The 15,241-nt window shown below is 40.8% G+C and overlaps 1 protein-coding gene across 3 annotated transcripts in view; it reads right to left on the bottom strand.

The window, feature by feature from the left end:
- ADAM22 (ADAM metallopeptidase domain 22) overlaps positions 1–15,241 on the bottom strand; it is a 1,168,071-nt gene that overhangs the window by 398,284 nt on the left and 754,546 nt on the right. For all 3 annotated transcript variants that reach the window (XM_085631338.1, XM_085631339.1, XM_085631337.1), the window contains exons 11-12: positions 12,864–13,030; positions 951–1,035 (exon numbers count right to left, since the gene is read on the bottom strand). In XM_085631338.1, coding sequence (XP_085487464.1) covers positions 951–1,035; positions 12,864–13,030 — 252 coding nt within the window. The remainder of the gene's footprint in view (positions 1–950; positions 1,036–12,863; positions 13,031–15,241) is intronic.

Raw genomic sequence — 15,241 nt, 5'->3', positions numbered from 1 at the left:
GGTCTCAAAAACAATAATAATCATTGGTTGAGTTTTTCAGACAACCCACGTTTAGTGCAGCAAAGAAATAACTTTGCTGTAATGTGACCCATTAGGTCTGATTTGCAATTATTAACTCATGTAGGGCCAACCAGTGCTAGCAGATTCACCCAGAGTAGATGTCCACTATGATTACTAGGTATGGTACGAAAAATTACAATTGTACACATTTGTATTTGTTTTGAAAGGATATTTCAATCATAATGGGAGACCATTTTAAAAGAGCATTGCGTAGACCCTTTGGAATTGTTGTATCGTATGCTGCATAAATAACCATATGCTGCAAAACTATTTCATGAAATTCAAGATTGAAATGGTCGGTACATTCTGAATAGAATTTAATTATTACATGTTTCATGAATGTTGAATTATATATTCTTCACGAGCCTTACCATCGTAACTTTTGATGACCCAGGCCGTTTAAGTCTTGGAACATGATGAATGAGTAAAATATTTTTCGCTATAATTTTATCTCCATTTAAACAATATAGTGATAACTCATGAAGGGAAAGATATGACTGGATTTAAGCATTTTAAAGATATATAATGGTGGATTTGCTTTCAAGGGGAACATTTTGCAGTTCAATAATAGCCTCAAAACGTTGGTCCATTTAGCTTTAGTTCAATCTAAATATTTAAATACTGAACTAGAATATCTGATAAAAGAACTGATATTTACACTAGACTCATTTTAGGCTAAAATGCAAAAATAAACCATCAGTTGTTATACAGTAATTTTTTGTAAATGTGCATGTTCTGTCCGGCTGATATGTGTGCTTGTTTATTTTCAAATTCAAAACAACATTTTTACCGATGTACACGCAATGCTTAAATAAAGGGCTTCAGTTAGAGCCATAAGTGCTTTGAAATGAAGCATTTACCCATTTCTGCACTGGAGTATAATCACCTACCTCATTAACACCTCCACCTTTCAGCAGCGAACACATTCCGCCAATGTATGCCGCGCCACTGCGACTGCTTTGAAACTGGCTCCCGCTGTAGAAGTGAAAGTGGAGACATGTGAACAAGTCTAACACCCATATTTAATAATGTTTTTGTAAAGGTGTTATTAACTCAATCAAAATACAAGAATAATTCAAACACCTGTTTGCATTTCATGTGAGAAGCATCTTACAATAAAATGTGAAGTTCACCGATTTTATCACTTTTTATTTACAAGTGTGTATCCACATAGATATTGTTTGTGCAATTTCAAGCTGTCTGTGTTAACTCATTCAGGTTCACTGTAATTATGTGTTTGCACTGTAGTGTTTTGAGCACACATATGGGTGTGCTTCAGCTGCAGAACCTACCATCTGCTGCATAATTTGTAGGTTTAAACACAAAACCTAATTTGTAACTCAAACAGAACAAACATACCCAAGAAAAGAACAAATAGAATTCATCACCGCTCTCCATGCTCTGCAAAATGTAACTGGTTACCGATCAATTGTTGTAAATTGCATTCTTTCATATAGAGGTGCCACATTTTTCAAGGTGCCGTTGACATGTCTACTGTATACAGATGGGGAAGCGATATTTCAGCGGTATGATATACTGAACATCCTACATTCTTAGTCTATTTGAAAGATGATTGCTTTGTTCCATAGTTGAAGCAAATACTATTTTAAATCACAGAGATTTAAGAAGAGCATTCATTTGAAAAGGCTCCTAGAATATAGAACGACCTCACATATTTTACATATTTCTTTAAGATCTGATGTCTTGAGTCATCTAGTCAGACGCTTACATAATTTGTGTGTGTAATAAAACACTGGCCAAAAATCCTGGGTGTAAACTCAGAACACTGAGCTCTAGGACATAGTTTGTGAAACATAGCTGGCATGGGCAGAATAAAGGAGAGGAGCCTTTTATTACAAGAATAAAGTAAATGGAGATTGTTATTCTGCTGAGTGCAATAATTTATTTGTTTTATAGAAACTATTTTACATTGTGAGATAGAGTAATCTAGATTGATATTGTTGTGTGCCTCCCTCAAGACATAATCCTAAAATGTTGTTGTATAAAATCTTTATTACTATTAACTGAATGTAGTTAGTCGTCTTTGCAATTCATTTCGTATCAACATCCTGTCAATTCCAATATAACAAGCTATGAAATAATGACACACATGCTAGTTCAGTGGTTATGAACAGTGTGGCAGACACTAAAGGGAGGTGGGTGGGTTATTGTTAGAGGTGTCGCTGGGCCGACTGCGTATACCACGTGTTCAATTTACGGCGTAAATGAGGTTAATCCTGAAATGTTTAAGGAGATCTTGTGGAAGCTATTTATCACTACTAATCCATTGATAATAGTGTGAGATATTACTTCCATTCTGTGGCTAAGGGGTGTATACAAATTGGATGGTGAAAGTTAGGAGTTATTGGATACATTTATGGAAACCCTTTGAATGGTCAATGTTTGGAGGGCTATATTCCCATATTATTCATGGACACATACACAATATTCAAGTGTAGAAATACTGCGCTCACATCCGGATTTGTAGTTTTGCGCTCAGGTAAACAATCGACCAGAATTGCTGCTCCCATCACCCAAACAAATCTCCCAAATTGTACATCTCACTTTAAAATCTCTCCGTGAAATAACATGATGCGAAAAAATGGCATAATCTCCTTAATTTTGCATGAATATCTTTATGTGAAATTACCAAAAATATGCCAATTACTCTGTCTTAATTCAAATGTCATCCAGGCCTAGTTTGTATTTCATGGAATTTTATGAAATTGACAAGGAACATGCACTACTTCTAATAGTTTAAAAGCATTTACTCAGGGCCAAAAAGTTCACTTTAAAGCAGACCCGGCTAGTTAGGAAAGGTAGAACTGAAGAGAAGAAATACTAAGGGCAATGTTTGGAACTGGAAACCCTAATCATAATAATAGTTCAGCTCAAAGAGGATAAGAACACAGAAATAATATATGAAATGGCTAGGCTATCCTGCTTTCAGGTTTTTTTTGTTCTGGATTTCAGTGGTGGTTTCTCAGTGTTTTCCATATCTTTTGAAGTCAGTGCGTTTCAGGATTTATTCAGCTGCATAACCCCCAAAATAGACAAAAACTGTGTTTTCCCAGTGTTTACAACACATGTTGTGTTTTGCGGTGATTGGGATAAAGCACATGTTTAATTTAAAGAAGTAATCTAGAGCATGCAGTGACGTCCCACTGGCAATATGTCCAATGCTATGCTATATTGAATTAATAATGTAAGTTATGTATATTACATTCTCACTCACGTCGTTTTACCCTCTCTCACATCTAATTGTCTCTCACACTCACTCTATCAGCACTCTGGTTGGTTTATGGATTTAAAAAGAAAGAGTACTATATTGAAATGTCTTGATAAATTCCTGGACACATTTGTGGGTCATTCACCTACAGCTTATTGAATACTATGACATTGGAGGGGCGGTTAACCCTGCCGAAGGCAGAGTTGAGAAACCTTCACGATTTTGAAGTACACAGATTACTGTGTAGCCCTGCATTCTAAGGCACCTGAAGCTTTCTGCTCAAGCATGCTCACCACTTCTTTTCTGCACTCTCTGCCTAATTAAATCAGGGGGTGCTGCTGCTGTGTGGACACTCCTAGCTGCCAAGTGTCCCCTTGGCAAAACTGGAAGAAACAAAAGGAATGAAGAAGCAATATTTTAGTGCAGTGGTTCCCACACTGTTTAGAACCATGACCCACCTTTTAGAACAACAAACTTTCTTTAGGGATCCAAATACCTCTAATGGACACGAGGAGCTCGATTTCTGAATATCACTAAGGCCTTATGTGTTTACATTGTCATTTACAAACAGCACCTGTTTCATTGAAATGACCTATTAACTTTGCACAAACATACAGTTTTACTGATAGAACTTTACAGCACAAATAATGTGTGGAATATGGTTTCTGCAAGAACTTCTCATATGTGCATCACCAAATAAAGTGTCTGGATTTGTTTTGATGCTATTCAAATCTTTGTTTCCATCATACTTTAGGATTACAAAATAATGTGCTTCATTTTTGTTTTCCGAACTGCTGAATGCATATAGTTAATTCACAGGTATTAACATTTTGGGCCCTATTATGATGTCGGTCAGAAAGCCTTCGACTGTACGTCAGAGGCTTTCAGACCGACATCTCTGGTTTGACTTCTGACCGCCTAATTACAATGTAGGCAATCGAAAGTCAAAACGGCCGGTCATTCCGGCTGGCTCCTGATGGGCTCAAGGAGCTCGTTGACCATTTGGAACCACAACGTAATTCCTTTAAGATAGCGTTTCCGCCGTCGGGATTATGATGTCGGTTTCACACAGCCTTTTCATCACGGCCTTTCTGACATGGAAAAGCTGTCGGAAAGCGACTTTGGGGGCACTTAGCAGGGCCCCCTTGCCTCCGCGGCCTAAGGATGTGGGCCTGGGGGGCACCTATGGTGCCACCCAGTAAATCCCTGCACCCTGTGGCAGGCACCATCAGTTGCCTGCCACAGGGGGCAGGGATTTACACAATCCCCCATTTCTCTATGGGAACTTGTGCTGCAGCCGATTTACGACCGAAGCACAAGCTCTCATTGGGGAAATGGGAGTGTGCGACCGCACCATGTGCGGTTGCATCGTAATAATGCGGTCTGGACCCGATTCCGTGGTGATGTTGGTGAGAGGCAACTCTGAGCCGACATCATAATCAGGCCCATAATGTGTTGCAAATAAAGACAACCTACAGCCTTACTTTTCACATTCCTTGTATTCCAGCCACATTGTTACATAATTCACTTTAAGCACTCCTTTCACTTTGCAGTCAGAGAAAGAATAGTAAGCACCAATCCTTCAACAATTAATCAGAAGACATAGCCTGACATTAAACCTCTATCTATGAAGCACCAGCAAATATGACAAGATAACATCTTTCTCCCACAGTTTGGGAGGTGCTGTTTTAGAGACATCTCTAAACAACCAAACTCAGGCAAAATAATTTTAGACTAGTCGTTTTTGCTGGTACTTTGTATAATAAAGTTACATTGCATTGGCCCCTTCAGGAAGTAATAAAGATTACTCATTCTCTCTCACTTTTGTTTATTTGTATTGTATTTTAGTTTGTCGTTGTGCAGACGTTTATCAGTGTATATAAATTTACACTGATGATGGCTGTTTCCCTTTCGGTGAGGTTTTATCAATTATTGTAAGTTTAAATCTAAAACAAGGTGACCTGGAAATGACACAGATATGCTCCAAAATAACAGCAACCTACATGGTTGAGTCATTGCCTAGGAATTGGAATTCTAGATTCAAGGCATTTGACTTGAGTGATATGAATGGCTGCTAGAAATGGGGTTCTCTAGTTGGCAGAGGTAGGTACCTTTGTCCAAATAGGGACCCTTGCTTCTAGTCAGGATAAGGGGGATACACACTTTAGATAACCCCTGCTCACCCCCTGGGTAGCTTGGCACGAGCAGACAGGCTTATCCCAAAGGCAATGTGTAAAGTATTTGTACTCCAAATACACAGTAATACAGTGATAACATCACAAATGGACACCACACCAGTTTAGAAAAATAAAGTATCTTTATCTAAACTCAAGACCAAAACGACAAACATCCAACATACATGTAACACAAATATGACTTTTAAAAGGTTTCAAGCAACTGCGTTCATAGAAAACTATGGATGCGTGATTTTAGACAAAATACCTGTAGATGCTTCAAAATTCACAAGACCAAACAGCCGCAGAGAAGGGAAGCGTCGAGAAACAAATAGATGCATCAGTTCCTGAGTACTTGAGGAGGCGATGCGACAGTGATGCGTAGAATCCATAATGTAGGGGGAAGTGATGCGTCAACTACAAAACGGTTTTGGGCTGCCGGTGATGCATCAGGAAAACTTACCGCACATGTGCAATGAATGTAAATATAGGACACGCTGGCGATCGATACGGCAAGCAGCGCTGCAGCGGTTTCCTCAGCCACGATCCCACGATGCGGCAGTTTTTGCAGCCGCGACAGGCGCTGCGTCGTCTCTGCAGCAGAGATGTGTGGATATTCTTCTCACACGGCGGTGCTGCGTCAGGAAAACTGCCGCAAGAATGGCGATGCACCTATTTCTTCAGTTCTTCAGGTGTCTTCCAGCTCCCAACAGCAGGAACAGCCTCCAGAGGCCCAAAACTGGAATAGGCACCTCCTGGAAGGCCAGAACTCTTAGCAGCAGAGTTCAGGGGAGCTGGGGGTGAAGTATTTGTGTCCCTGAGACTTCACAACAGGAGGTCAGCACACACAGGCTCTTGGAGATTCTTCTTCAAGCAGGTACACAGCAAAGCTCCAGTCTTTGTCCTTTCCTTGGCAGAAACAGCAACTGCAGGCCAACCCCACACAGCAAAGGGGCAGTACTCCTCCTCACAGCTCTTCAGCTCTCCTCTATGGCAAATGTTCCTCTTGAGTCCAGAAGTGATCTAAAGCTCTGGGGTTTAAGGTCCACTACTTATACCCCATTTTGTCTTTGTTCTCTTCGTGCAAGGGTCTCTGAGCCCAGTCCAAACCAGTTCTGTCCTTACTGATGCAGTATGATCAGAGGAGGTGGAGACAGCATTGTGCAAGGGAGACAGGCCCTAGTCAGGTAAAACTAATACTCCTCCCACTACTCTAAATGCAGCAAAGGTCTATTCAGCTCAGCTCTGAGTTATCCAGGAAGGGGCAAGCACACCTCAACCCCCCCCCCCCCAGTGGCTGTCTACAGTGAATGCACATCCCCAACTCCTGTCACTCCAAAACCAGACAGTCAATCCAGAAACAGGCAGAAGCACACAGAATGGTTAAACAAGAAAATGCCATATTAGATAAACCTGGACCCCGTCTTGTATACCAAGGGCGACAGTTGAAAATGTATCACCCTGGCCCTTCAATTGCAGGGCTGGTGAACATTGAATAGTTTATGTTTTTTTCTGTATTAACTCTTCTATCGTTGTCATGTTTAATTCTATGTTTTTTCTTTTCACATTGAGCACAATGTTTTTTGTGAACAATTTGCATATTTGAGAATTACTTGCTGGTATCTTCTCCTTTCATTGTAAAAAATCGAAATCTTAAAGTGTGACTGAATCAATGGTAAAAAATATTTTGAGGTCATGTTTATTGAGTACAATGACCTTCACGAAAAAGTAAAAACTTGTATGAATCACGCAGCTACCTATTGTTGTTTTGTGTTTACAAGTTCTGGGGTCCATGGTGGTTGTTGCATTTAAGGGCCCAACCCACCGATGTGAAAAATATACTTTCTAAAACTGGCATTTTCAAACACACAATTTAAAAACCATCTTTACTAAAATATGGATTATTAAATTCTGAGTTCAGAGAACTTAAACTTTATTTCTCTATCTTGTTCCAATGGGAAGTTATACTTGTAAGATGTTAAAAAGTAGCTTCCATTCTATCCTATGGGGCACATAGCCTTTCAATAGTGAAAAACGAAATTGGCAGTATTTCACTATCAGGACATGTCACATACACCAGTACATGTCCTACCTTTCACAGACACTGCACCCTGCCCCTGGGGGTAGCTTGGGCCTACCTTAGGGGTGCCCTACATGTAAGGAAATTGATTTTTTGGGCCCGGCAAGTGGGTGCACTTGCCAGGGCAACATGGCAGTTACAAACTGCGTGCCCAGACACTACAGTGGTAGGTCTGAGACACATTTACAGAGCTACTCATGTGGGTGGCACAACCAGTGCTGCAAGCCCACTAGTAGCATTTGATTTACAGGCTCTGGCACACACCGTGCACTTTACTAGGGACTTACCAGTAAATCAAATATGCGAATCATGGATAACGAATCATTATCATCATTTATACAGGGAGCATGTGCACTTTAGCACTGATCAGCAGTGGTTAAGTGCCCAGAATCCTATACCCAACGAAAACAGGGTCATAAAAATAGGAGGCATAAGGCAAAAAGTTTGAGGATAGACCTGTCAAAAGGGTCAGGTCTAACAATGGCACACTATTAGCCACTGGAATTAAAGAAAATGCTTCTACCTCCGTTATTTCATCTACTGAAGAAGGGGGAGGACAAATAACTAGTGATAAAAAGCAGGTTATTGAAAATTTCTGTGGTTTACTAAATCTTTATAAATAATACAGATTTTGCTGAACTAAGCACAATGCTAGCGGTGGCCCTCTAGAGCAGCACCGGATTTAAAATTACTCAATATCAGTTTTGGTGATATAATCCAATCACCCCAAGTGTGCAAATTTGGTAGACACCCGCCAGCACAATGTCGTTCCTAGGACTGGAAAGTACATGTACAAACACCAAACCAAATGCACCACTTAAACAATGTAAATTAAATCAAATTCGAGTTCTTGAGTAGTTTTACGTTTTCTCAACGGATTCTTCTTTATTTTAGAGTAACTTTTACAATTAAAACAACAATTTTCCAGAACAGCCAGAACAGCCGACGCGTTTCGTCCACCAAAGGACTTCTTCAGGGCAAAAAGTTGATGTGGCGTAAAAGGTATCTTCATATGCTATTCATCGTCTTACGGTTCCCTCACAATTGCAGGTATCCAGAGTAATAAGATCAGAGGTCAATGTTTTTCGTGTCAGATAAACAAATACTGAATCGAAAGGGCCAAATAATTGATTGAAGAACCCACATCCGGTTTTGAAAAAGGAAAAGACGGTCTATATCAAAGGTTCGTCCAATATATGAGGCAAATATAATATAGTGAAGATACCAGAATCCGTATCTCCAAGGGAGGGTCAGACATCCACCCGTCCAATCAAGCAGCCGCAGATTTTGCTGATGATATAAATTGTAATTTACAACGTTTTGTAAAAACCATTCAAAATAGGAATCAGTAGTGGCTGCTACAGGGCATCAGTGGTGGGCGGGGGAGAGGGGCGTTAAAAAAAAGAGAGAAACAGAAAAATTTTAAAAAATACAACTTGCCTTACTGGTGGCCGCCTCTCCTCTGTCTTTCTTGCAGACCCAGGAACAGGAAGCACCCAGGCTTCTAGAATCCTCTAGCCAATCACGACGCTGCCGTGGCTCATCGCTGAGACAGAGAATAGGAGGCTGGGCATGTTCCTCACCAGGCTGTGGATAGCAGCCTGGTGGGGAACATGCACAGTGCGCAGGACTGTTTGGCTGGCCCAAGACAGCCGGCCAAGCAGGCATGCGTACATTGATAGTGCCACCACTCCACCCCTGCTCTTTGTGCAGCCAAGTCCAACCCCTCAATGCACCTGGAGATCTGCTTGGGAAAATAAAATGATAATAACCATGCGTTATTATGATTTTATTTTTCTTGTGGGGCGAGGCTCCTCGGCCTTAGCAGAGGAGCCCCCACTGCTTTAATTAAGAATGTAAGACACACCAACCTCAACGCTACTAGGCAGTCATATTTCTAGCCCTCTTCTTCACTCCTTTACTTTATCAAAAATACACTCAGTAATAACAAAGATACCCAAGAGTAAGGCAACAGGACTTCCACCAAAAGATCTATGCAAACATTTTCACAAATATTTGTCCCGCTATTTCAAGAATTATTGGGGACTACAGAGGGTGATGGAGGTATATGAGCATCATGGAAAATAGCCAGGTTTATTATCTTACTAAGAAAGTGAATACATTGCACATACCTCATAATAAAAAATGTTGTTTATTGGAATAGATACAAATATCTATATTAGAATTATAAGAAACAGAGTGCGTACATTTACCCAATTGTTAATCTCCCCTTCACAGCATGACTTTTCCTTGTGAAGAGACATGACCTCAAACAACACATTTGCAATTTCTATGTTTCTGTGTGACATCTTCAGGTCGGTGTGTAGGCCTGATCACTGGACGCACAGAAGGCATTCAGTCAGCTAGAGTGAGTATTCCTGTGGAAGACACCAATAAAGCTTGGTATCGCCAAAAGTTGTGCAAACTGCATTGAAAACTTTGTAAAAACCTTGAGCATCCAAGCTGGTGAATAATCAGATGTCAGATCAATTCTTCATAACCTGATGTACCTGACAAGGATGCCCACATTCCTCAGTCCTGTTTGTACTGTTTCTAAAACCTACACTCAGTGTTGATGGGCTTATATGGAGCCATAAGAGGCCCAGATGATCCCTTCAATTTGTATAACTCCCCCAGTTGCAAAGTAGGTTGTCATTAACTCATTTTCATTTTACAATTGGACAGTAGCGGCAGTACATAGCAGGATGAAACAACTTGCAGAGCCTTCTGTCTCAATAACATATGTTCATATCTATAGATGTCTGAAATTATCTGATCTTGTCTGCACAGACCCAGGAATCACCCCAAACAAACCAAATAAAAGGTTGTTTTAGCGTTTTACGCAAGTGCTGGCATAATATAAACATTTTTTAATAATCCACAACAACATGAGGACTCGCTGGTTTGGGACAATTCTTTTTCAGAATCCTTTTGACAGATTAGAGGTAATGATATATGAGAAAAGTCTGTACTTTAATTCAAATATCATTCATTTGATGAGCTTGGAGAAGAATTTCAGATCCCTAAACAGCAAATTTTAAATACATACAACTAAGAGCTGATTATTCAAACAAAAGAGTGACATTGTCTTAGTATCCTGAAACATTGAACAATCTATGCATTGCCCGAGTAAAAACAAAGATCAAAGATTTGTATTTTTAAAAAAAAATATTACTTATGTTTTTCCAAAGTGGGTAGATAAATAGTCAAGATTCGTTGGAGTCTAAAAAAATGAAGTCTTGACGAAGAAATCCATTATGATGATACATTTCAAACCTCGAAATTTTAAATCAGAGAAATGAGAATTCACCAGGCAGTAATGTACATAGAGGCAGGAAAAAGCAGGCAAATCTAATTCATGTGATAGCTTCCTATGAACAACTGAGAATACTGGACCAAAACATTTGAGAAATGTACATATGAATGATTGAGCCAAGGGAAGTAAAACCTACCATAACACATATATTGGTGGGGATAACTAGGGAATGGAAGAGTATCTGTGCCACTAATTTGAGCAGAATGATAACTGTGTGACATTGGAAAGCCCCAAACCTTCCTAGTGTACATTAATGGTGCATGGAATTACTCAAAAGGTATAAAAAGAATGAAGGACATACGTCAAACATATGAGACAGTTCGTAGAATCTGGGTGAAATTTCATGGAACAAATTATAGAAAGAAGCTTGCGACCAAATTTTGAGTTTGGTGGGCAAAGTACTCAGTCACAACTATGGCAGAGTACCCTGTCCACCAACCAGATGGTCTGCCTACTCTACTAAGTAGAGTTAACCGCGTTCAGAAACCCTAGACCCCATACATGTCTGATAAACACAGCACTGGCCACGCCAACAATGGGAAATACTTTAAAGAATTTTGTGAGTAACTAAAGTGAGTTTTTTCAAGCATTGCATTTGTCACAATATATAATGGGATACATGTGTGCTGCTGTGCCAGGAAGTGTGCTCCCTCCCCCTTTTTTGATTGGCTCCATTTTGAAGTCATTGAGCTGACAGGCTCAGGAGAATGTACCTGAGGTCTGGGAGAGGTGATGAAACTGGAGAATACTTTTAGCATAATTTCCACCTCCTAACTCATTTCTTTTTCTCTGCTGAAGAAGGTCACCAATCCTGAAACATGTGTCCATAGATACACAGGACGAGCTGCGCCAACAATGGTGAATAGTGTAACGGATTGAGAGGTTAACTGAAGTGCGTGTTATCATGCACTGGATTTACCACAATGCGTCTGGGAGAAATGTGTGGGAGTATGCTAGGCAGAGTGCTCTCTCCCCAGTTTTATGTATAGTACTTATCCTTGGAAGAGGACATTGAAAAAGAAATTACAGGGGGAAAAAAGCCTTTTCTGAGGTTGGGAGATGACGCGCAATTGTTACTGGGCTTACCCGAGTGACTGTAAGGAAGAAGCTTATTGGCAGAATATGTAATTCTGAAGAAAGCTAAATTCAAGTGTCCAGACTCCCTATTGCTGGGTGTGGCATGGGTGCGGACGGACGCAGAGGTTGTTGCCTTTGGCGCTTTGACCTCTTGTAGAAGGTGAAATAAAATAGGAGCACCCAACAGTGTGGAACCAGGCACTGCCACTTACTACAAGGAGATAAGATAGGTAGTGCGAACCACAGTGTCCACATATCCACTGAGCAGGAGGCCTCATCAAATGGTCAGGACCCATTTGTCGCTGACAGAAAGAAAGTAAACCGAGATATAAAGGTATCCTGAAACACGGTGGTGAAGATTGCTCCATAGAGGATTTTAACACTTCCAACAGGTTTGTGTCTCTACTGTATTGAATTTTTGGGCTGTATTGACCAAGTCGTATCAACAGATTTGTGTCTGCGTCATTTGCATTTTTCAGTGGTAAAATGCTAGTGGTGGAATTTTAATTTTGTGGTGCGGAATTTAAAAACAAAATATCTCTGGTATCAATATTAAATGTATAATATATCATGCAGCATTTTGACAACATGTACAGTGCAGTCTACCGCTGACAAATTAAAATACCACAGGCAACTTTTACTATCAACATACTCAAAAAACCGCTACCGTTGAACATTATATGTGGCATGGCCCCTCATCTTTATAAACGGACTGTTGTTCGCAGTTGGCTAGCAGGCGCGCTAATGAAGACACAAGAAGGAGAGACACTAGTAAAGTTACAGAAGAAACTATATCACTTGTTTTTTCTTCCACAATGCCTTTTGAACAAATGGATCACTCTACACTCCTTGCTCATCAAAGCTCTAAAAATACATTGAACAAAACACAAACTAGATTATAGAAATATGTCGGCCAAAAATACATACGAGAAAAGATGAACGGCGTCACTTTTGTCTTTGATAAAATCCCTCCTGTATTTCATGAATTCGCGCAGTGTCATCAAAGGGTTTTCAGAGATGATGAACTTGTTGTCAGTAGCCCAGGTTTCCATGGCAACCAATACGATCCTCGTGTTAAGTTGCTCTTTATATATCTAGTGCATTAACAAAATGGACGCGTCAGATGCGTATAGTGGTTGATTCTCTCTTCGAAACAATGCAACAATCTGTGATCTAAAGTTCAAAGCATTTTTTTCATGAAAAGCGAAGCTCCTTTCATCACTTCCTACACATAGATCCACTTGCAAGCAGTTCAAATATCTTAAATCCCACTGCAGCATCCATTTAGGGACCCAAAGAAGGCCTGCCAAAAAGCAGTCTGAAGACAAAAGCTGAGCTAGTGAATAAAGGCTCTTGACCCCATACTCACCTGTACAGGCGAGGGCAGGAGACATGGAGATAAATATTTTTGAAGATGTGTTTTCACCAGATATGTGTGCTACTAAAAGAAATTGTGTCTTCTAACTGGAAAATGTAGGGATAAGGCACAGAAAAATCTGTAATAAAACACATTTACTAGAAAAGCATGGTAAATCAGGGCCACTATGTTTTTCTTTGGAATATAACAATAAAAATAAATAATCCTAAAACATAAAAAAGTGGGCCCTTTCAACCTTTTGCAGTGCTGGCAAAAACACTAGGCGACCTAGGTGTGTGCCTAGATTGACACATATTGGTTAGCTGAGCTGCATAGGATTCTGGGCCAGATGTATGAAGACAGCATTTTGCGATTCCCCAATTGCGAATCGCAAGGATTCACAATTAGGAAATCGCAAAATGCAATGTATGAAGGTGTATGGTACACCTTATGCGATTCCTAGGGGGTTACAAATGACCTACCCCATGAATATTCCCCTAGGAATCGCAAAAATCACAGGGATGGTGGCCTGCTGAGAACAACAGACCACCATGTCCGTGATTGCTTTGAAATAAAGCAATTTAAAAGAAAGCGAGAGGCTTTACAAAAAGAAAAATGAAAAGTTTTCTTTTAATTTTTTAAGAGCAGGCAGTGGTCCGTCTTAAAAATGGTTTTAATCACAATTAGAAATTTACAAACATTCACAAAGGGGAAGGGGTCCCTTGGGGGGGACCCCTTCCCCTTTGTGAATGGGTTACCACCTACTTGAAGTAGGTGGTAAAATGTGAATGTTCTGCGACCGCAATTGCGGTCACAAAACATTCATACATACCAGTGCGATTCGATATTAGGAAGGGACGCCCTAAGCACGCCCCTCCTAATATCGAATCGCAAACACATTTCGCAATTTGGTAACAGGTTACAGAGTCGCAAAATTGGGCTTGCTACATCGGAAAAGCAATTTTTGCGTTCACAATCTGCCCGTTTGCGTACGCAAAAAACTTGATACATCTGGCCCTCTGACTCTAATGTTGCCAGCAGTCGGCCATGCAGCCAGGAGACCATGAATCTGGTCATCAGACCAATCAGTAACAGGTCGCCTCCTCCTGGGAGGGCACAAAATGGATTAGGAAAAGGAGCAGAGTTCAGAGGATTTTGGGGAAGGCCAATCAACCATTTGGGCGGACCTTGCGTGTACTGACTGCAGAGAGGCAAGCACTGCAATGAATAATGTGTGGTACCCCCTAACTGAAGTGTGTGTTTCCTTGTGCATGATATGATACAACACTGACAGAACCCAGTTGTGCAGGATCCTTATAGAACCCATTGGATCCCAGCAGTTCAACAGCTTCAGGCTTGTGTGTTTTATTTGTTTACATAATCGCACTGTGCCTGTAAGAATACCTGAATATGTCAGTTTCGATGGCCTGTACTCCACTTCCCCCCTCCTTATGAGGTAGCTCAATTTTAGCATGAATGTTATGCACACTTAGAGAGTTACACACAGTGAAACAACAGAAAGGGAGTCTGATCGCTCGCTCTCTTGGCCCCCTGAGTCTGGACAACTCCGCAGAAGATCCGAGCTGTATTTGAAGTGCCACAAAGGAGGAGCTAGTGATGTCCCCTGTCTTCCCAATCCTCTTCACCGGCTCGGCTCTCACTGCGAGGCCTCACGGTCGGTGCTCACCAGCTGCAGTGATGGGCTTTTGGCACCCCGCGGCTGTTTCATTCTTTGTTTGACAATCCCCAGACTGGGTTGGGTGGGTTTCATTTGGGTGAAGGGAAGTCGGGTGGGAGCTGGTGGTTAACGGTGGGGGGGGGGGGCAGGTTCATTGTGACTCAAGCAGTGAAAGCTCCTTGTACCAGCCCTTCTCTATTGAAGTCAGAGGGAATAACTCATTTGTAAGTATATTTATGAACTGAAGCTTACTTGCACCTTCACTGGAAT

The sequence above is a fragment of the Triturus cristatus genome, chromosome 10 (genome assembly GCF_964204655.1).
Source record: "Triturus cristatus chromosome 10, aTriCri1.1, whole genome shotgun sequence".
Lineage (NCBI taxonomy): Eukaryota > Metazoa > Chordata > Amphibia > Caudata > Salamandridae > Triturus > Triturus cristatus.
This window is presented reverse-complemented; position numbering and strand designations above follow the sequence as displayed.